Consider the following 23,329-nt stretch of genomic DNA (forward strand, 5'->3'; position numbering starts at 1 on the left):
AATTCAGTGGAGGCAAAGTGCACAGAGGGACAGAGCTCAGTGCTGGGTGGAGTATATAAGTGTACGGAGGGAAGTGACCAAGAGTGCGTAGCGTAAGGTGACTTGCCGTCACCTGCCGTCACTTGCCCTCACCTGTTTGCCTGCCTGTGCTGTCTACCTGGGCATCACTGGTCGGCAACAGTAGATCGGCCAGGCAGAGGGACAGCCAGTCAGCCAACCAACCAATCAGCCAGTCAACCAATCAGCCAGTCAGTCAACCACCCAGTCAGTCATCAGTCAACTAGTCAGCCATCCAGTCGGTCAGTTAGACAGAGTCAGTTTACCAATCAGCCAGCCAATCAACCCACCAGGCAACCAGTCAACCAGACTGAGTCAGTTTACCAATCAGCCAGCCAATCAACCCACCAGGCAACCAGTCAACCAGACAGTCAGTTTACCAATCAGCCAGCCAGTCTACTGGCTACCCAGTCAGTCAGTCTACTCACCAGCCAGCCAGACAGTCAACTAGCAAGTCTTCCGGCCAGTCTACCCACTAGGCAGCCAGTCACTCAACCATAACACAGGTATGATTTGTGATGTGCTTACCTTTGCTGTGATGAGCTTGGTGTTAGGTACTACAGGAGCTGGAGTCATCATCACATTCTGTACGTGTCCGGCGATGAAGTACTTGTACGCCTCAAGGCTTTTGTAGGCCTTGAGCGACTGCCCTGTAAACAGCTTGCTCTTGCTGTTCACCAGATAGCTAAATATATCATGGTAACCGATGTTGGGCAGGTCGTTTGAGGACAGCAGGGGAGCAGACTCGGGGTGTTTCCCTAATAAATATGGGTCTATACCTCCAAAAGTACTGAATTTTTCGATGTATCTTAGCTTCGCAGCATTCTCAACGCGATCTCGCGTAATTACTTAACACAAATGATGCTGAAGGTCCTGCCATTTGCCCGCGGGTAGTGACTTGGGGATGGGGCACACGTGGTCCGTCTGCTCACTCTGCTGGGGAGGTGACCACCAGCGGGTTTGCAGACGACGCACAAGGTGCAGTCGACGCTATTTCGTGACGTTACTGAAATGCCTAAATTTACTCTTTTCTCCACTCCCACACGACCACTGCGTGTAACGAAACACACGAGAAATTAATCTAGACAAGGAAAGGTTTTGCCGGCGCCGGGGATCGAACCCGCGACCAGCGTAACGGGAGAGCCACTCCTTTACCAGTCGGCCAAAGAGGTACCCCACTGGTTAAGTGGGTTATGGGAGGCTCGCCCATCAGGCAAGTCAGCATTACACGTCTCCCCATTCCCATGTAGATTAATTTCTGTGTTGAGTTCCCATTTTCTATGAACTTCGGAGAGCATGGGCAATCACTCTATCTGTTACCCTCTCGGGGTGACAACAGAACCACAGGAGAGGATGCCCACCGCTTTGCCACCACTGAAATGCCAGAATTTTTCTCTTTACAACACTCCCACACGACCATCGCGTGTAACGAAACACCAGACAAGGAAAAGTTTGCCGGCGTCGGGGATCGAACCCGCGACCAGCGTAACGGAAGAGCCACTCCTTTACCAGTCGGCAAAAGACGTGGGAGGCTCGCCCATCAGGCAAGTCAGCATTACATTACTGCAAAACTTCTATGGGCTTGTTCGACTCACCTAGTGCCCCCCAGGTGCCCCCCAATGATAAATACCTAGCTACGCCACTGAGGTGGTAAAGAAGTGCTCCAGCCATTCATCCACCAGCAGGGTGTAGGCAAGGAGTCCACCTCCGAGGCCAAGGCGTACCCAAGGAAACTACAGATGACAAAATTATTTATTCCACATCATCATTACAAGACATGGTTCCTGCAAGGCACAAGTAACACAAAAGAATTAATACGCGAACTTTCCCAAACGCAGGGATCACCATGTGAACAAGGAAAACGCTGCGGACAACTGCAGAAGGGAAGTTCGGCCATGGCCCCCCACACGCCACCTAGCCTCTGCTGCCCGTGCTCGCTGCGCCCTACCTACCGCTTTACCCTCGTCAAGGAAATACCGTGAGAACAATAATTACAGGGAAAGTTTGGCCATGGCCCCCCACACGCCACCGTGCCTCTGCTGCCCGTGCTCGCTGCGCCCTACCCACCGCTTTACCCTCGTCAAGGAAATACCGTGAGAACAATAATTACAGGGAAAGTTCGGCCATGGCCCCCCACACACCACCTTGTCTCTGCTGCTCGCGTTCCCTGCGTCCTGCCCTTCACACACGCTGCCCACCCAGAGATAAAGAGCAGTTTGAAAAACCATTATTTAGTGGTCAGGAGGCACTGAGTGGCAAGGAGGCAAGATAGCGAAGCATTAATGGCAAGATAGTGAAGCATGAATGGCAAGCAGGCAAGATGTAAAGCATGAGTGGCAAGATAGTGAAACATGAATGGCAAGGAGGCAAGATGTAAAGCATGAGTGGCAAGATAGTGAAACATGAATGGCAAGGAGGCAAGATGTAAAGCAGGAGTGGCAAGATAGTGAAACATGAATGGCAAGGAGGCAAGATAGTATAGCAGGAGTGGCAAGATAGTGAAACATGAATGGCAAGGACGCAAGATAGTATAGCAGGAGTGGCAAAATTATGCAGCATGAGTGGCGAAGAGGCAAGATAGTGAAGTATGAGTGGCAAGGAGGCAAGATGTAAAGCATGAGTGGCAAGATAGTGAAGCATGAATGGCAAGGAGGCAAGATGTAAAGCAGGAGTGGCAAGATAGTGAAACATGAATGGCAAGGAGCCAAGATGTAAAGCAGGAGTGGCAAGATAGTGAAACATGAATGGCAAGGACGCAAGATAGTATAGCAGGAGTGGCAAGATAGTGAAACATGAATGGCAAGGAGGCAAGATAGTATAGCAGGAGTGGCAAGATAGTGAAACATGAATGGCAAGGAGGCAAGATAGTATAGCAGGAGTGGCAAGATAGTGAAACATGAATGGCAAGGACGCAAGATAGTATTGCAGGAGTGGCAAGATTATGCAGCATGAGTGGCGAAGAGGCAAGATAGTGAAGCATGAGTGGCAAGGAGGCATGATTATGAAGTATGAGTGCCGAAGATTCAAGGTTATGAAGCATGAGTGGCAAAGAGGTAAGATAGTGAAGTATGAGTAGGAAGATAGTGAAGCATGAATGGCAAGATAGTGAAGCATGAATGGCAAGATAGTGAAGCATGAGTAGCAAGATAGTGAAGTATGAGTGGCAAGACAGTGAAGCATGAGTAGCAAGATAGTGAAGAATGAGTGGCAAGATAGTGTAGCATGAGTAGCAAGATAGTGAAGACTGAGTGGCAAGATAGTGATGCATGAGTGGCAAGATAGTGAATCATGAGTGGCAAGATAGTGAAGATTGAGTAGCAAGATAGTGAATCATGAGTAGCAAGATAGTGAAGCATGAGTGGCAAGATAGTGAGTCATGAGTGGCAAGATAGTGAAGCATGAGTGGCAAGATAGTGAAATATGAATGGCAAGACAGTGAAGCATGAGTAGCAAGATAGTGAAGCATGAGTGGCAAGACAGTGAAGCATGAGTAGCAAGATAGTGAAGCATGAGTGGCAAGACAGTGAAGCATGAGTAGCAAGATAGTGAAGAATGAGTGGCAAGATAGTGAAGCATGAGTGCAAGATAGTGAAGACTGAGTGGCAAGATAGTGAAGCATGAGTGGTAACAGTGAAGAATGAGTGGAAAGATAGTGAAGAATGAGTGGAGATAGTGAAGCAAGATAGTGGAGAATGAGTGGCAAGATAGTGAAGAATGAGTGCCAAGATAGTGAAGCAAGAGTGGCAAGATAGTAAAGAATGAGTGGCAAGATAGTGAAGCATGAGTGGCAAGGTAGTGAAGCATGAGTGGCAAGATAGTGAAGCATGAGTGACAAGATAGTGAAGCATGAGTGGCAAGATAGTGAAGAATGAGTGGCAAGATAATGAAGCATGAGTGGCAAGATCGTGAAGCAAGAGTGGCAAGATAATGAAGCATGAGTGGCAAGATAGTGAAGAATGAGTAGCAAGATAGTGAAACATGAGTGGCAAGATAGTGAAGAATGAGTAGCAAGATAGTGAAACATGAGTGGCAAGATAGTGAACAATGAGTAGCAAGATGGTGAAGCAAGAGTAGCAAGATAGTGAAGCATGAGTGGCAAGATAGTGAGTCATGAGTGGCAAGATAGTGAAGCATGAGTGGCAAGATAGTGAGCCATGAGTGGCAAGATAGTGAAGCAAGAGTAGCAAGATAGTGAATCATGAGTGGCAAGATAGTGAATCATGAGTGGCAAGATAGTGAAGAATGAGTAGAAGGATAGTGAAGAATGAGTGGCAAGATGGTGAAGCATGAGTGGCAAGATAGTGAAGCAAGAGTACCAAGATAGTGTATCATGAGTGACAAGATAGTGAATCATGAGTGGCAAGATAGTGAAGAATGAGTAGCAAGATAGTGAAGCATGAGTGGCAAGATGGTGAAGCATGAGTGGCAAGATAGTGAAGCAAGAGTAGCAAGATAGTGAAGCATGAGTGGCAAGATAGTGAAGCATGAGTAGCAAGATTGTGAAGCATGAGTAGCAAGATAGTGAAGCAAGAGTGGCAAGATAGTGAAGCATGAGTGGCAAGATAGTGAAGCATGAGTAGCAAGATTGTGAAGCATGAGTAGCAAGATTGTGAAGCAAGAATGGCAAGATAGTGAAGCAGTAGGAAGATAGTGAAGCATGAGTGGCAAGATAATGAGGCATGAGTAGCAAGATAGTGAAGCATGAGTGTCATGCCCCAGGAGTTTATTTTCTCTTTTTCTATTTTCCTACACGACCTCTGCGTGTATCGAAACACACAAGAAATTAATGAAGACAAGGTTATCGAGGGTATTCGCCGGCTGCCTGGGATTGAACCCGCGACCAACGTGACGGGAGAGCCACTCCTAACCGAGTCGGCCAAAGAGGTACCCTGGCTAAGTGGGTTAGGGGAGGCTCGTTCATCAGGCATAGTCGCCGCACTACACGAGCAGCAAGATAGTGAAGCATGAGTAGCAAGACAGTGAAGCATGAGTGGCAAGATAGTGAAGCATGAGGAGCAAGATAGTGAAGCATGAGTGGCAAGACAGTGAAGCATAGTGAAAGGCAACACAGCGACTAGCCAGCTGATTCCCCATTTGTGGCTCTGGCCGCAAAGTGACCATCATATAATCCCTGCTAGCCTGCAAGGTCAGAGTCTCCACCAAGGATTCTTGGCTCCATGATCTGCACCAAGGAGTCTAGACAATGGTGTCATGGGACAATGAACAATGGTGTCTGTGAAATGGAGGAAGCGGACTAGTCTCCTACACTGTAGATGGTAGCACTGGCGGCATCCAAGCTTTAACATTGGATTGCCTATATATCCTTATGCTCTATAATTCTGGGTCTGCACGGAGGCACAGACACTCTCCACACATTCTGCAGGTTCAACTTAAGGGTAAGTCTATACTTATTGGTATAATAAACATGTAAATATTTTTGGTATAGTAATGGCAAAAAGAACCCTGATAATAAAACTACTACATTTTAAATAGTACTCAGAAATTAATGATTGTCGTAATAATAGCTAAACAAACTCAAATCGTCCATCACAACACTCAAGATCGTGGATTCTCTCGAAAAGAAAGGTCTTGAGCTGCCCCTAACAGACCTTTAGTCGCCATCTTGTGTGTAGCAAACATGCCCAGTGCACCCTGCCCCTGCGCCCCTAAAGCAAGGATCACCCAGTGGCAACGGTTTTAACAGCCCGTTAATCATGACATCGTTAGGAGAGCAGTTGGCTTATGAATTTTCAGTCAGTTAAATGTATAAAAATGGTGAAATACGTGTAATGACTGCCTTGTTCATCCTCTGGTGGAGAACATTAAAAACATGTCATAACTGTATAAATGATGGAACGTGAACCAGCCATTGTTAGTGGGCACAGTTTTGGCGGGGGCACAGAAGCAGGGCAGAGCAGGAGTGGGCTGGGGTCTCTACAGTAGGCTACGGGAACTCCTCATGGTCTACAGGGTCTTGGAAACTACCTGCGACTTTTAAGCGAACCGACACATCGATCTGAGTTAAACATGATATGAAGACCGCATAATCAATTAACATTCCTCTACATCTTTATGTCAAAATTATGTGTGGGAATTAGGTGTGTGAAGTAATGGGGTCAGTTTGCTAGGTTCTTGTGCTGTGTTGTTGTTGTGCTGTCATTGTGGTGGGTTACAGCATCTAGTATACTGTTAGGATCAATGTGCTAGGTTCATTAGTTGTGTTGTCATAGTAGTGGTTGTTGTGGTGGTGGTGGTGGTGAGAGAACACTAAATATTAAGGTCAAAGTTCCCCATGTTGTTGTGTTCTGACCACGCAGCATGATTTGCCCCATCCATCTCTGTGGCCACGGCATTGTCCCCCCTCAGCCTGTGACTGCCGCCACCAATACGACTACCACACTCAGGGCAGTCGCTCTCTACCATAGCACCCCCACACTCAGTGATGCAGTAGATGTGTCCATTGGGGCATTTGTACCAGTGTCCTTGGCGGAGACCCATAGCCTTAAGAATAAGCATCTTCTCTTTGTCACTAATCCCAAGGCCTCCCACGTACTTCTCGCTTTCCTTGAGGAGGGCTCGCACCTTCTTGTCGAGCTCCTCATCAAAGATCACCGTGGGGTTCATCAGAGCCTCCAGCTTGGCCTTGATTGCTGCCATGCTGGTGTTTTGATAGACAGCAGACTTCTCCTGGAAGGTCCGGTATGCCGGGAGCACCGCCAGCCGCTGCAGCTCACACGACACCTCACGCTCCATCTGGGGGGTGATGGTGGTGGTCTTTTCCATCACGCCGGCCACCACCGCCTCGACCAAGGGCCTGAGGACTGCCAGGTGCTTAGATGCAGGGCCACTAGTTGCTCTGAGGGGCACAGAGGGTGTGGAGTCTGCAGTCTGTTTTTGGTTCAGGATGGAGGTTGCTTTCTTCAAGACCTGGGCTTGGAAGTGACACAGAGTCTTCTCTCCAACACTGAAGTCTACAAATGGCCTTCCTTTCTTCCTTGGTCCTACTCCAATTTTCTTTAGAAGCATTAAACATTCAGACCTGAAGCAGTGCAATATTTCTTCATCTGGAAAGAAAAGGCAGAATGGTAGCAGAGTTGTGTCTTGACAGAACTTTGGTTGTCCATCTGTTGTCAGTTCTGTGCAAAACATTGATTGCCACCAAAATATTAATGAGCTTGACATAACACGGCACAAGATGAACCACACGAGTAAGTAGAGAGGCTTCAACAGCGGCCATGAGAGATTGTGATGTGGAAAACAGATGGAACATTATTTTCAGCCTCATGGTTGTCATCTTATTGGACACACACACAAAAAAAAAATAAATAAATAAATAAATAAATAAATAAATAAATAAATAAATAAATAAATTAATAAATAAATAAATGAATTAATTAATAAAAAATAAATAAATAAATAAATAAATAAATAAAATAAAAGATCCACAAACAAGACTATTATAGAAGCTGGAAAGTTGAGGAGGATTGAAAGGGAAAATGACAAACTGGATGGAAAGTTACTTAAGGGGAAGAGAAATGAGAACAGTGGTAAAGGACATGAAATCAAAATGGAGAAATGTAAATAGAGGGTTGCCTCAAGGATCGGTACTGACACCAATACTTTTCCTAGTGTATATAAATGATATGCCGGAGAAAGTAAATAGTTACATGAGTTTGTTTGCAGACGATGCGAAATTGCTGAGACACATAAGAAATAGTAAAGTGTGAAATTCTGCAAGAGGACCTAAATAAGATTTGGGATTGGAGTAAGAAATGGGGGATGGAGTTTAATGTGAAGAAATGTCATGTAATGGAAATGGGAAAGAGTGAAGGGAGACCAAAATGGACATATAGAATGGGAGATGGAGAAATATTAAAAATTCAAGAGAGAGATCTGGGAGTGATAATACAAGATGATCAACAGTCAGAGAGTCGTGTAAATAGGATATTTGGAGATACGTATAGAATGGTAAGAAATATAGGAATAGCATTCCACTACACGGATAAAGATATGATGAAAAAGATGACTACCACTATGAGTAGACCAAAGATGGAATATGCAGAAACTGTGTGGTCTCCCCATAAGAAGAAACATGCATAAAAACTAGAAAGACATATATGTACACTGCATTTTGACCTCTACTATGGCACCCAAGCGTCCTTCCACCTCCTCACAGGAGGTGGAAGGACGCTTGGGTGAGGAGGGAGGAGGGAGAGCGGGGGTGAGGATTCGGCAGACAACGATGACGACCAGTGACGCATCAACAAAATGATGGTGAGTGTGAGGACGTGTTTTTGTTGTGTCAGTGACTTACAAATGTAATGTAGCAATTCTTTCTTTAGAAAACTTTAACTTAAAGGAGTTATCTTTGTCACCAATAGCGCAGGGTGAGGAGGGACAGTGGCCGATGCAGATGAAGAACAAATCTAAATAAAATGAGAACGTGCGTTTTTGTTGTTTCCGTGACCTATTAATGTAATAATTTTTTTTTTTTTAAGGTTAGAGTAATAAAATCCCAAAAATAGGCAGACTTTCCCAGTGTCCAGGAACGTAGCCCCCCTATTACCATTGTTTCCTATGGAGAAATTGTTTAAATAACGCGACACCTCCAGGAACGTATCCCTCGCGTTAATTGAGAGGTGACAGTACAAAGGATGGCAACGAAGACGGTTCCAGAACTGGAGGGATTGTCATATGTGGAAAAGTTAAAGGAAATGGACCTACCAACACTGGAACAAAAAAGGGAAACAGGAGACCTAATACTAATTTATAAATTGTGGAATAAAATGGAAGAAGTAGATAACGAGGAGTTACTACTAAGAGAATTAAGTAACACCAGCAACACACAAGGACACAGTAAAATAATTGAGAAAAGAAAGATTCTTCAGAAATATAAAAAATATAGCCTCCCGCAAAGAAGCATAGAGGTTTGGAACAGACTAAGTGAGGATGTAGTATCGGCAAAGAGTGTGCATAACTTTAAGGAAAAACTGGACAAGTACAGATAAGGAGACGGTACCACACAAGCGTAAGCCCAGGCCCTGTAAAATTACAATTAGGTAAATACAACTAGATAAATACACACACACACACACACACACACACACACACACACACACAATAAAGAAATAAGAACTATGTTAAAAGATCAGACTGGAGGAAGCTCACAAGTAGAGTTCCATAGTTCCATAGTTCCTGTAATGTTTTTAATATATATAAATGATATGCCAGAAAAAATAAAGAGTTACATGAGTATGTTTGCAGATGATGCCAAACTGCTTAGAAAAATAAGAGATGAGGATGATTGTAATAAACTGCAGGAAGATTTAAATGAGATACATGAATGGAGTAAAAAATGGGAAGTGGAGTTCAATGAAGTGTCACACAATGAAAATGGGCAGGAGTAAAATTAGACCAAGCAGAGTGTTTAAGATGGGAGGGACAATCATCAGCACAGTGAAGGAAAAAAAAGACTATGGAATTATAATACAAGATACACTGACATATGAGAAACACATAAACAAGATGTTCGGAGAAACACGTAGTCTGCTGCAAAATATTAGAGTGATATTTCCTTGCTTAGATGGGGACATGATGAAGGAAATAATTACAACATTGATTAGACCAAGGTTAGAGTATGCGGAAGTTGTCTCGTCACCACACAAGAAAAAGGACAAAAGGAAACTTAAAAGGATTCAAGGATTGCAACTAAGTTGGTACCAGAACCATCAAGCCTGACATACGAGACTAGATTAGAGGAACTGGGCTTACCAACACTGGAAGGAAGACGAGAAAGAGGAGACCTGATGGCGTTGTACAGGAATACGAGTGGAATGGAAGTGTTGGATAGAAATAATTTAATAGAGATGGAAGGGAGAAGGCAACTAAGGACACATTAATAAAAAAAAAAAAAAAAAAAAAAAAAAACAGCAAAGGAAACAGATCAAGGGCAAAAAAAAGGAAACAATAATGAAAAACACCCCGCTAACCACTGCTCCTATAAAAGAGTTCACAGGAGTGGCCGAAAGATAGATCAATTTTGTGAGAAGAGGTGTCCTGATACTCTCCTCTTGAAAGAGTTCAAGTCGTAGGCAGGAGGAAATACAGATGAAGGAAGATTGTTCCAGTTTACCAGCGTGAGGGATGAAAGAGTGAAGATGCTGGTTAACTCTTGCGTAAGGGATCTGGACAGTAAAGGGATGAGCTTGAGTAGAAAGTCGTGTGCAGCAAGGCCGCAGGAGGGGGGGAGGCATGCAGTTAGCAAGTTCAGAAGAGCAGTCAGCGTGAAAATATCAATAGAAGACAGAGAGGCAACACAGCAGAGGAATTTAAGAGGTAGGAGACTATCAGTAAGAGGAGGGGAGTTGATAAGACGAAGAGCCTTAAACTCCACTCTGTCCAAGAGAGCTGTGTGTGGACTCCCACTACACGTGAGATGCATACTCCATACGAGGGTGGATAAGGCCCCTGTATATAGATAGCAACTGATCGGGGAAAAAGAACTGGAGGAGACGATGCTGAACACCCAACCTCGAGGAAGCTGACTGAGAGAAGAGATGTGAAGTTTTCCGTTGAGATTCTGGGTTAAGGATAGACCGAGGATGTTTAGTGTAGAAGAAGGTGACAGCTGAGTGTTGTCAAAGAATAGGGGATAGGTGTTAGGAAGATTGTGTTGAGTTGATAAGTGGAGAAATTGAGTTTTTGAGGCATTGAAGTACACAAGGTTCCTTCTGCCCCAATCGGAAATAATAGCAAGGTCAGAGGTTAAGCGTTCTGCAGCCTCCCGTCTAGTCTTGTAATTCCTGTTGGGATGGCCTTCTGTTGAAAGAAGTTGAATAATGCAAAGTAGCGTCATTGGCGTTTGAGTGGAGAAGACAGCTTGTTGTGAAAAGATCATTGATGAATATCAGAAAGAGAGTGGGTGAAAGAACAGACCCCTGTGGGACACCACTGTTGATAGGTTTAGGGGAAGAACTGTGACCTTCTACCACAGCAGAGATAGAACGGCCGGAAAGGAAACTAAAGATTAAGGTACAGAGGGAGGGATAGATTCCGCAGTAGGGTAGATTAGAAAGCAGAGTTGTGCCAGACTCTATTGAAAGCTTTCGATATGTCTAGCGCAACTGAGAAAGTTTCACTGAAACAGCTAAGAGAGGTTGACCAAGAGTCAGTTAAGAGAGCAAGAAGATCACCAGTATAATGCCCCTTGTGGAACCCATATTGGCGATCAGATAGAAGGTCAGAAGTGGATAGATGCTTATGAATCTCCTGGTTAAGGATTGATTCAAAAGATTAGAAAGACAGGAAAGTAAAGCTATAGGACGGTAGTTTGAGGGATTGGAACGGTCACCCTTCTTTTAGGCACAGGCTGTATGTAGGTGTACTTCCAGCAGGAAGGAAAGGTAGATGTTGAAAGACAGAGATGAAAGTTTGACGAGGCAGGGTGTTAGCACGGAAGCACAGTTTTTAAGGACAATAGGAGGCACTCCATCAGGTCCATAAGCCTTCTGAGAGTTAAGGCCAGAGAGGGCATAGAAAACATCATTCTTAAGAATTTTAATAACAGGTATACTGTAGTCAGAGGGGGAATGAGTTGGAGGAATATGCCCAGAATTGTCCAGAGTGGAGTTTTTCCAGAAAGTTTGAGAGAAGAGTTCAGCCTTTGAGATAGATGAGATGGCAGTGCTGCCGTCAGGGTTAAGGAGAGGAGGGAAAGATGAAGTGAAATTGGAGGAGATATTTTTGGCTAGGTGCCAGAAGTCTCTGGAAGAATTAGAGAAAGCAAGGTTGTGGCATTTTCTATTGATGAAAGTATTTTTGGTGAGTCAATGAACAGATATGGCATGATTCTGGGCAGAAATGTGAAGATCGTGATTAGCAGGAGTGCGAAGGCTCTGGTACATTTTGTAAGGTGCCACTCTATCTTAGATAGCACAAGATCAAGCGTGATTAAACCAAGGCTTTTTTTTAGCATGAGGAGAAGAGAAAGTACGTGGAATGTATGCCTCCATTCCAGAGACAATCACCTCAGTGATGCGCTGGGCACACACAGAGGGGTCTCGCTCCTGGAAGCAATATTCATTCCACGGGAAATCAGAAAAGTACATCCTCAGGTTGTCCCACTGAGCTGAAACAAAATGCCAGAAGCATCGCCTCTTCGGTGGGTCCAGGGGGTGTACTGGAGCGATAGGACAGGAAACAGAAATAAGGTTGTGATCGGAGGAGCCCAACGGAGAGAACAGTTTGAGAGAGTAAGCAGAAGGGTTAGAGCAGGGATTCTCAACCTTCCTCCATAATTTACCCCCTCTACCTGATCTATTTCATCGTTTACGCCCTTACAAAAAAATCATTGCCATCATAAAGGCACTGAAAATTAGAAGATAGGAAAACATATCTATTATTTACCTTTTGCACAAAATATATTATACTTTGATAGAGAAATTATACAGGCCATTCATATCACAAAAAAAAATTATATTCATTCATACACAATTATTGCAGTTATTTACCCCATACCATTTAATTTTTTACCCCCAAGGGGTAAATTTACCCCTGGTTGAGAATCAGTGGGTTAGAGGTTAGGAAGAGGTCTAGAATGTTGGGGCTGTCTCCAAGACAGTCAGGAGTATGAGTAGGGTGCTGAACCAACTGCTCTAGATCATTGAGAAGAGCAAAGTTGCAGGCTTGTTCACCAGGCTGGTCAGTGAAAGAGGATGAAAGCCAATTAAAGCTGGTGGTGAACATTGAAATCTCCTAGGATGAAAATTTCAGTGAAGGGAGACTGGGTCAAGATGTGCTCCATTTTGGAATTCAAATAGACAAAGAATTTTACATGGTTGGTAGAATTAGGTGAAAGATAAACAGCACAGATGTTATTTAGTAAATAGAATAACAATGAAGTCTCAGCCATATGGTGGAAAATTCTGAAAAGTCGTGGTCAGGGGCACGAGAGCAAGTGATGTTGTTGCGCACGTAGACGCAACATCCAGCTTTGGATTGAAATTTAGGATAGAGATAGTAGAAGGGAACAGAGTAGAGGTTGCTGTCATTATACTCGGGAGCAGCGAGTACGTTTTTTTTTTTTTTTTTTTTTAGTTGCCCTTGAGCCGTGTCCTTTGATATATATAAAAATAAAAAATAAAAACTGAGACCTGTGTTTCGGTGCGGGAGAGAAGGTGAGGTTTAGCGGAGGAAAGATGGTGTTCCACAGAGAGGAAATTAGAATGAAGAATGCGAATGTTGCATAAGTTGGTAAAGAAGAAGCTTGAGGAGTTATCAGGACACCTCTTGGGCAGTCCTCTCTGGGGGATTTTGTGGTCCTTCCCCCCATAGGCAAGGACTCCGAGGCGTTACAACTGTACGCCATTTTGAATTTGAAAACTTTGGGAAATGGTGTGTGTTGTGTGTATGTAGTGTGGTGTGGAAAGAGAGAGGGTCTGTCTTTAGAGAGCATGCTGAACTACTCTCTGGTGTAGATGAGACAAAAGGGAAATGGAAAGAGAGGACACAGGGAGGATCTTTGAAGGGCTTGCAGCACCCACCTCGCATCCCATATATACCTCACCAGGAGTGGCTTACACCCGTTTTGGTTGGTGTCTTCCTACCTACTCCCTAATCTTCCTACCTACTCCAGGAGTCTTAATTGTGAAAGGGGACTTGTTTGAAAGACTTAAAGAAGTTCAGTTTTCCATACAGGAGTGTGGATACATGGAATGGACTAAACAAAGGCATAGTTGAAGTAGGTGTAATGCTGACTTGCCTGATGGGCGAGCCTCCCATAACCCACTTAGCCAGGGGGGTACCTCTTTGGCCGACTGGTAAAAGAATGGCTCTCCCGTTACGCTGGTCGCGGGTTCGATCCCCGGCGCCGGCAAAACTTTTCCTTGTCTGGATTAATTTCTTGTGTGTTTCGTTACACGTAGTGGTCGTGTGGGAGTGTTGAAAAGAGTAAAAATTCTGCCATTTCACTGGTGGCAAAGCGGTGGGCATCCTCTCCTGTGGTTCTGTTGTGTCACCCCGAGAGGGTAACAGGTAGAGTGATTGCCCATGCTTTCCGAAGTTCATAGAAAACGGGAACTCAACACACAGATATTAATCTAAATGGGAATGGGGAGACGTGTAATGCTGACTTGCCTGATGGGCGAGCCTCCCATAACCCACTTTGCCAGTGGGGTACCTCTTTGGCTGACTGGTAAAGGAGTGGCTCTCCCGTTACGCTGGTCGCGGGTTCGATCCCCGACGCCAGCAAAACCTTTCCTTGTCTGGATTAATTTCTCGTGTGTTTCGTTACACGCAGTGGTCGTGTGGGAGTGGAGAAAAGAGTAAAAATTCTGGCATTTCATAGGCAGTGTCCATAAAATGAAGTAAAAGCTGGACAAATATGGATTGGGAGACAGGACTGTCTGAGCTTGAGCTCAAGTCCTGAATACTACAAATAAGTAAATACAAACAGGGAAATACACACACACACTCACACAGCTCAGATAGCTCGGTCGGTTAAAGCGCTGCCAAGCTTCACGGTGTGGCAGGCAGAGGCTCGAGCCCTGCTCAGGCCAGGTTTTTTCCACTGACTAGGAGTGGTTTCTGTCTCCCCTTGAGCAGGGTGTGTGGGGTGAGGTCCTGGCAGTACCCAGAGATCAACTATAATGAGCTTGCTCTTGTCAGGAGGGTACTTGCTGGCGATTATGAGTCCAACTCGTGATCAGTCTGTGGTGAATTACACACACACACACACACACACACACACGAGGAAGCTCATTATAGTTGATCTCTGGGTACTGCCAGGACCTCACACCCCACACACCTTGCTCAAGGGGGGACAGTAAGAGCAAACATAGTACCGATTTTTAAGGGAGGCAAGAGAGAGGACCCATTAAATTACAGATCGGTATCACTCACTAGTGTGGTTGCGAAGATATGTGAGAGACTGGTTAGAAACAGGTAGTCAGATTTCTTAGAAAGTGAGAAAATTATCTTGGATTGCCAGTTAGGATTCAGGAGAGGGAGATCTTGCATCACCAACTTGTTGTGTTACTGCTCAAGGGTGACCGATTTAACCCCTTCAACACGAGGAAGCGTATACTGCATCCTTGCGTGCCTCTTACCATATCCGAGGACGCGCATACTGCGTCCTGGCTCGCTTTAGCCAATATACGAGTTATTTTATCTCTATGCTTACATCTCAAAATTATCAATTAATTTATGTTTCTTTATGTGCGCCATTTAATTCTGCATGTTTTTCATATACAATACATGATGATTATGTTGAGTTTATGGCTGAAAACTTGTTATATTCAATAACGAACTTTGAAATTTGGCGCGCGCGGCGATTCCGGATACAGCGCAGGGCGCTGTTTGGCTCAGCCGTAATGAGTTTCTTTAAGTGGAATATTTAAATATGCATGTTTTCATATATAATACATGATGATCATGTTGAGTTTATGGCTGAAAACTTGTTATATTCAATAGCTACATTTGAAATTTGGCACATGCGGCGATCCTGGATATGGTGTGGGGCACTGTTTTGGCCCGGCCGTATTGAGTTTCTTTATGTGCACCATTTAACTCTGCATGTTTTCATATATAATACATGATGATTATGTTGAGTTTATGGCTGAAAATTTGTTATATTCAATAGCGACATTTGAAATTTGGCGCGTGCGGCAATCTCATATACGGCGCGGGGTGCTGTTTCGGCTTGGCCATAGTGAAGGGATTAATACAGGAGAGAAGGCTGGGTGGATGGACAAATTTGGAAAATTAAAAATAGGGGTGGAGTGGGTGATGGACTGAGTAAGTGGCTGGGGGACTTCCTAACAGGGAAATGAGGACGATAATCAGGGACAGGGTTTCCAACTGGTGCCCTGTGATGAGTGGGGTCCCGCAAGGTTCAGTGTTGGCACCAATAATGTTTGCTGTTTATATAAATGATATGGTGGACAGAGTGTCCAGCTACGTGAGTTTGTTTGCAGATGATGCAAAGCTATCGAGACGAGTGAATAATGTGAAGGACTGTGAGGCATTGCAAGGGGACCTGGATAGAATATGGGAGTGGAGTGGTACATGGCAGATGGAGTTTAACCTTGGGAAATGTAAAAAAAATGGAGTTTGGTAGGAGTGGTAGAAGATGTGAATATGATTATAAGATGGGAAGTGAGATAATATGCAGAGGAGTGGAGGAAAAAGATTTGGGAGTGACTATTTCAGAGAACATGTCACCGGACAAACACATCAACAGGATAACAGGACAAACTCTGAATTTGCTGAAGAACTTAAGGACAGCATTTGTGTACTTGGATGAGGAGATGATGAAGAAAATAATAGTCACAATGATAAGGCCGAGGTTGGAGTATGCAGCAGTGGTCTGGTCTCCTCACAAAAAGAAGAACATATGGAAGCAGGAAAGAGTGCAGAGTGGCAACTAAGATGGTACTGGAACTTTGAGATCGGACTTATGAGGAGAGACTCAAGAGCATGGGGCTCACAACCCTGGAGAGAAGAAGAGAAAGAGGAGATCTGAGAGCGGTGTACAGAGTGGCAAACGGAGTGGAGCATTTGGACAGAGAGGACCTGTGTGTGTGTGGAAAGAGAGAGAAACAAGAGGACATGGAAAGAAGTTGAGGGAGACAATGTGTAGGAGAGATGTGAAAAAGTTTAGCTTCCTAAACAAAAGCAAGAAAAATAACATAAAATTTGGTAGCAGAGGTGTCTTGATAATACTCTCTTGAAAGAACTTAAGTCACAGGACTGAGGCCATACAGCAGAAGGAAAGCAGCTCCAGAGTTCACCAGTGAAAGGGATGAGTGTGATAACAGTTGGGTCAGGGGTTAATAAGATGGAAAGTCTAGGGATGAGCTAGAGAAGAATGGTGTCTGGTGCAGCACAGCTCCATACCTTGCAAGATGAGCTCAGTGTCCCTCATCCTGATGCTGTTCTGGGATGAGTGTGATAACAGTTGGGTCATGCATTAATAAGATGGAAAGTCTAGGGATGAGCTAGAGAAGAATGGTGTCTGGTGCAGCACAGCTCCATACCTTGCAAGATGAGCTCAGTGTCCCTCATCCTGATGCTGCTCTGGGATGAGTGTGATAACAGTTGGGTCATGAGTCATGCATTAATAAGATGGAAAGCTTATAGATGGCTTGAGAAAAATGATGTCTGGTGCAGCACAGCTCCATACCTTGCAAGATGAGCTCAATGTCCCTCATCTTGATGTTGTTCTGGGCCTGGTAATACTTTTTCTTGATGGCCAGCACTGCCTTGTGTGTCTGCAACACAATGTTCTGGTAGCGCCGGTTGTTGTAAATGGTGGTCCTGCACTTGGGACAAGTCTTCATCCCCACAGCAGTGTCCTCCTGCTGCAGCCACCCCTCCAGGCCTTCCACCTCGATGCAGTGGCCGCAGTCCTCCAGCCACACGAACCTGGAAGGGAACAGCAGACACATGAACAGCCATCAACACAGTGAAGGCTGGCAGCCTGTTGACACGACACAGAGCTGGCCGAGCCTCAGCTGCTGCCTTGGGCCCCAAGCACAAGTGTTTCCTTGTAGCATGATTTTCATGAGCAGAATCAAACATGTTCATATGGGAGCCCCTGCCCATGATTACAGTCACCCGCCTCATAGGCCACTAGCACATGAGTGAATTGTGGTCGCTACGCCGTGACGACACAAGTAGTTTTTATGATGGTGTTACACATGCTTTGTGGCTCAACTGAGTGACGCAGCAGCATCGCCTGTGTGTAAGGTTGGCCACAGCAGAGAAACACCACTACACACCTCTTCAATCTTCAGTCTCAGCATGGACACTGAGGAGGAAGCTTTGCTCACCACCGAGCAACCACAAGTGGCCCGTGTGTGGTGATCCACGCCACAAAGCTGTGCCACTTGTGGCGGGAATCCGCGCCTCCACTCCATGGTTGCCGGCCACAGTTGCTCGTGTGAAAGGGTTCGCTTCAGAACAATGGAAACCAATGAGAAGCCACATCCCCGCTACTGCGTGTCACCACAGTGTGGCGACCACATGTCACTCGTGTGCCAGCGGCCTTAGGGGTTAACAAAGTTCCTTTCATAGGCACCTGGCATCTGGCTCATCCTCATTCCCCAGCAGCACAAACTCTGTCAGCTCGTCGTGGTCACACTCTCGGCACAGGGGGGGGCAGGGGTCCCCACAAAAGCCCACACACTCGTGGCCACACTTGAGCTTCTCCTTGCACGGCTCCTGGCAGGGCTTCCGGGAACAGTCCTCTCCACACTCCCCGTCACCTTCCTTGTGTTGTTTGCAGCGCCACTTGCATGAATCCCCGCACCTCTTTGTGCATTTCTTGTGTTTGCAGCCCACCTCACACATTTCCTGGGAAAAGGAGAGACAATGAAAGTCATTAAGGCCACCTTTCAACACAGTCTTTGATGATGTGCTGCACGAGTATCAGAAGTAAAATATACAGGTTAGCCTCAGCAAGCCCTTGGTCTCACTTTGCAGGGCTGGCAGAGCCTCCCACACAGCTGGCGGCACTGGCTGTGGCTGCACTTCCACTGGCACTTCTCCTGACACGGTGGACAGGTGGCGCTGCACGGGTACTTGCAGCTGAAGGAACAGCAGGAGTAACTATTACTTCTAAACACTCTGTATATAACATAAATAAATAAATCTTTTATATAAAATCCTTACAGTAAAGTTTCAATCGGTAGGTTTTCTACATCCACAATTACATTTGAAAACTAATGCAGCATCAACTTGGTGGCAGTGTTGTGAATTGCTGCCCCTGAGAAGGAGGCTTGCAGGGTGTTGGCACAAACACCTCGCAGCGCTAACCACCTAATGACAAGTGTTGTGGAACCTGATTACCCGCTCCATTAAACATTCCTAATAGCCACCAAAACACAGGCAACCACAACCACACACAGATACCCACATGTGCCCACACACCATACCTGCTCCAGTAAACACTCCCAATAACCACCAAAACACGGGCCCTGAAACCACACACAGATACCCACATGTGCCCACACACCATACCTGCTCCAGTAAACACTCCCAATAACCACCAAAACACGGCCCTGAAACCACACGCAGATACCCACATGTGCCCACACACCATACCCGCTCCAGTAAACATTCCTAACAGCCACCAAAACACAGGCCCCACAACCACACACAGATACCCACATGTGCCCACACACCAGCGGCCTCTTGCACGGCTTGTTGCAGTCGAGGTGGAGGCGGCCATGGAGGCAGCGGCCGCATGTCCCCACACACTGGTGCCCACAGTCCAGCTTCTTGTCGCAGGGGGCATTGCAAAAGCCCCACGCTGCCTCCCCCACCACTGCACACACACACAAACGGTCAGGTTATTAGTTATCGAGAAAAGGTGTTGTGTCACCAGTCTGTGGAGAGGCTGGACAAGAGGTTATTGAGCAACAATATTGATCAGTGGACCAAGGCCAGCACTGTCCCAAAGAGTGTGGCAGTGCTGGCAGCCACTGGGAGCATCACTAACTATTCCACTCACTCTACACGGCTGCTCCTTGTAAGGTTTACGTGCCAGCACTCGACGCAACACTTGCGCCTTGAACACAGTACTGAGACACTTTACCTACCTTTGGTGTTGAGGTGGCAGGGCAGCTCGATAACGTGGCCCTTTGGACACGTGTTACCAGAGTACACCAGCTCGGGACACTTGGGGGTACACGCATCCTTGCACTTTGCCCGACAGGGGTGGCCACACGGCAGGGTCTTGGGGCACGGGCCGTCGCACTTGTCCGTGGTTGCCGGATCGCTGCACGCAGTCTGGAATGAGCCAAAAGCAGCTACATGAACAGGGCAAGTTCACTGTCACGACACAGTTCATTCTTTTGACCTCACCGGAATTGCCTGTAGTAGTATTTTCCTGCTGTGGGTACTACAAGGAATGATTTGTTCCCTGCTGTGGGTACTACAAGGAATGATTTGTTCCCTGCTGTGAGTACTACAAGGAATGATTTGTTCCCTGCTGTGGGTACTACAAGGAATGATTTGTTCCCTGCTGTGGGTACTACAAGGAATGATTTGTTCCCTGCTGTGGGTACTACAAGGAATGATTTGTTCCCTGCTGTGGGTACTACAAGGAATGATTTGTTCCCTGCTGTGAGTACTACAAGGAATGATTTGTTCCATGCTGTGAGTACTACAAGGAATGATTTGTTCCCTGCTGTGGGTACTACAAGGAATGATTTGTTCCATGCTGTGAGTACTACAAGGAATGATTTGTTCCCTGCTGTGGGTACTACAAGGAATGATTTGTTCCCTGCTGTGAGAAATACAAGGAATGATTTGTTCCCTGCTGTGAGAAATACAAGGAATGATTTGTTCCATGCTGTGAGAAATACAAGGAATGATTTGTTCCCTGCTGTGAGAAATACAAGGAATGATTTGTTCCCTGCTGTGAGTACTACAAGGAATGATTTGTTCCCTGCTGTGGGTACTACAAGGAATGATTTGTTCCCTGCTGTGGGTACTACAAGGAATGATTTGTTCCCTGCTGTGGGTACTACAAGGAATGATTTGTTCCATGCTGTGGGTACTACAAGGAATGATTTGTTCCCTGCTGTGAGTACTACAAGGAATGATTTGTTCCCTGCTGTGGGTACTACAAGGAATGATTTGTTCCCTGCTGTGAGTACTACAAGGAATAATTTGTTCCCTGGCATGGGCACAGGAGGGCATGGCACATTCAAACCCGAAAACATAGTCTTCTCCTAAGGGGACGTCACACTCAAATTCATGGTAATTTATATAAATGGATGAAAATAAAGTAAGTGTTTCTAAAATGTCTGATGGCAACAGTTTCTCAAAGTTTTGTGCTAAATTCTCTTTTCTAAATAGCTTTTTATTAACATAAAAAGATTAAGATATGGCAGCCACAGACAGCTCCAATATACAGATGATACTACTATAGGTCACCAAACTGGTTACTAGGATTTTTTTTCTTCGGTGGAATGAAAATTATTGTCTGGATGGTTCCAGCACCTTTTCCAAGCCTGGCAGTACAGTGCTTCTTCATTATAGACGGATTTTTTAAGACGGTTTTGATTATAAACGGGTGTTATCTGATGGGGAAAAAAAGGTATTTGCCGCCTCCTAGCTAGTTTTCGCGCCACCCACCAGGTGTCCCTGGCCGCACGCGGCATGTTCCTGCTGTCCCGACAAGCTAGCATCGCTCCACGTGTGTGTGTCGCTCCGACAACGTTCACAGCTACAGCTACGTTATCGTCCTTCGTCCTACTCATCGGCATGGCTCCTGAGCGCCCTTGTGGTCTTCCAAGTGGAGAGAAGAAAGCTAAAAGGTGTGGGTGGAGACATGGTGATGACGATGCGGCAGCCATTATGTGTTGAGCCTGGGCGAGTCGGCAGGATATCAGCACGGCCAGATGGAACCAAACGAATTTATATCTAAGAAATTTTTTAAGTAAGTTGCTCAGAGCATATAAGTGGTTGGTGAGGTAGAAAAAAATAAACAGGAGGTTACATGACTTAACAAAAATCAGTATCGACAGTTTTAGGTATCGACTGGCATTTCAGAAACCTAGCCCCGTCAATAATGAGGGAGCACTGTACATGTGTCAAGTGAGTGAAGTCATGGCTGAATGGTTGGGTGACCTTACTTGGTAAAAGGTATGCTGGCAAGTCTGTGTGACTTCCTCTATTACCGTCTGTATACTATCAAAGAAGAGAGTATGCAGGAAAGGCAAGTGAGGAAGCCAAAAGGAAGGGACAGGACACAAGGTTGAGGCAGCCCAGCACCAAGTTACCACTGGACATCTCTGAGTGAGGAGACTGCAAGGCTACTGTAACATTACATCTCAAAGGGTGAGTACAAATGGTGACCTAGGAAGGGACTCCTCAGCCCAGGATGGTCCAGTGCAGTGAAGGACTTACTCTGATGGAGTGGCCGCAGGCTTCCACGACCTTCTTCACTGGCACCTGGCAGTCCCCACACTCCTTGAAACACAATCTTTTACACTTGTGGCCGCAGGGAAGGGTCTTCTTGCAGTACTTCTTGCACAGAATTTTCTCCGCTGGCTGGGAGCACTCCACATCCTTCTGCTCGTGCCCGCAGGGAAGCTTCTTGTCCACCATGACCACACACGCCCCACACTCCTGGTAGCACTTCTTGTGGCACGGGTGTTTCTGTGTGCAGCCCACGTTGATCTTTGTGCAGGCCTCCTGGCAGGAGTACTCCAGATGGTCTGGGTCCTCGGTGCGGTGGCACTTCTTCCTGCACTTGTGGCCACACGGTACTCTTGTGTCACAGTCCTCGGGGCAAGTGAAGGTGCTTGGGTTGTGGTGACAGGGCATGGTGACCATGTGTTCGCAGGCAGGGATCTTCTTCTCCACCATCGTTGGGCATTTGTGAGACTCTGGGGCCACGTGACAAGGGATCCTGTGGGTGTGACCGCAGGGGAGGGGTTTGGGCAGGATGACCATGCAGGGGCCACAGATCTCATGGCAGAGCTTTGGGCACTTGTGGTCCAGGCTGCACAGGGTCTTGGGACATGGTACCCGGCACTTGTACTCCTCGTGCTCAGGGTCATCCATGTGGCACACTCTGGGACATGAGTGCCGGCAGTTTGGCAGTGGCTTGGCACACACCTGCACACACCCACCCTCGGGGCTCTTGGCTAAGAAGTCCGCCCCTGTGGCCACAGTTACAACCTGGTCCGGGTGGTTCTCGCAGCGCAGAGTGAAGGCCAGGCCCAGACTCCCAGACTGCACCAGGTCTCCATTGATCTTCTTCCAGAGGCTGCTGGACTCACTCAGCAGCCCCATGTTGCCGGTGATGTAAAGGCCGTGCTTGGCGCGGGACAGGGCCACACAAACGCGGTTGTCTCTACGCAGGAATCCCGCATTCCCCTCGGGATTGCTTCTTACCAAGGAAAGGAGGATGATCTTGTTTTCCTCACCCTGGAAGTTGTCAACCACAGCGACCCTCACTCCGGTGCATTCTGGGTATTGTCGCTGAAGCTGAAAGAAGACAAAGTTGATGTCATCAAAGTTGGAAACTACAGACCTCAATGAATACTTAGACAATGGATGAACTTCATAAGGGTGAGGCAACACAAAGAAAAGACTACAGGTAGGAGTGGATACAGCCTCCACCAACCTTCCTGTGCAGGGAATGCTGTACTACAGACCTCAATGAATACTTAGACAATGGATGAACTTCATAAGGGTAAGGCAACACAAAGAAAAGACTACAGGTAGGAGTGGATACAGCCTCCACCAACCTTCCTGT

The 23,329-nt window shown here is 46.1% G+C and overlaps 1 protein-coding gene across 3 annotated transcripts in view; it reads right to left on the minus strand.

Annotated features, from left to right (window-relative positions):
- Positions 1–1,797: 1,797 nt before the first annotated feature.
- The window catches only part of LOC126999282 (NFX1-type zinc finger-containing protein 1-like), a 61,090-nt gene continuing 39,558 nt past the window's right edge, over positions 1,798–23,329 (minus strand). Inside the window, exons 7-14 of one of the 3 annotated variants that reach the window (XR_007753201.1) lie at positions 21,973–23,058; positions 19,656–19,845; positions 19,225–19,381; positions 18,531–18,642; positions 18,134–18,408; positions 17,237–17,478; positions 2,121–7,121; positions 1,798–2,005 (exon numbers count right to left, since the gene is read on the minus strand). Coding sequence is in view for 1 of the 3 variants with exons in the window: in XM_050861687.1 (XP_050717644.1) it covers positions 6,325–7,121; positions 17,237–17,478; positions 18,134–18,408; positions 18,531–18,642; positions 19,225–19,381; positions 19,656–19,845; positions 21,973–23,058 (2,859 nt within the window). In the remaining 2 variants the exon portion in view is untranslated. Of the gene's footprint in view, positions 7,122–16,950; positions 17,091–17,236; positions 17,479–18,133; positions 18,409–18,530; positions 18,643–19,224; positions 19,382–19,655; positions 19,846–21,972; positions 23,059–23,329 lie in introns of all 3 variants that reach the window. The other 2 variants (XR_007753202.1, XM_050861687.1) reach the window with 2 other exon arrangements.

Source organism: Eriocheir sinensis, chromosome 16, assembly GCF_024679095.1.
Source record: "Eriocheir sinensis breed Jianghai 21 chromosome 16, ASM2467909v1, whole genome shotgun sequence".
NCBI classification, from domain to species: domain Eukaryota; kingdom Metazoa; phylum Arthropoda; class Malacostraca; order Decapoda; family Varunidae; genus Eriocheir; species Eriocheir sinensis.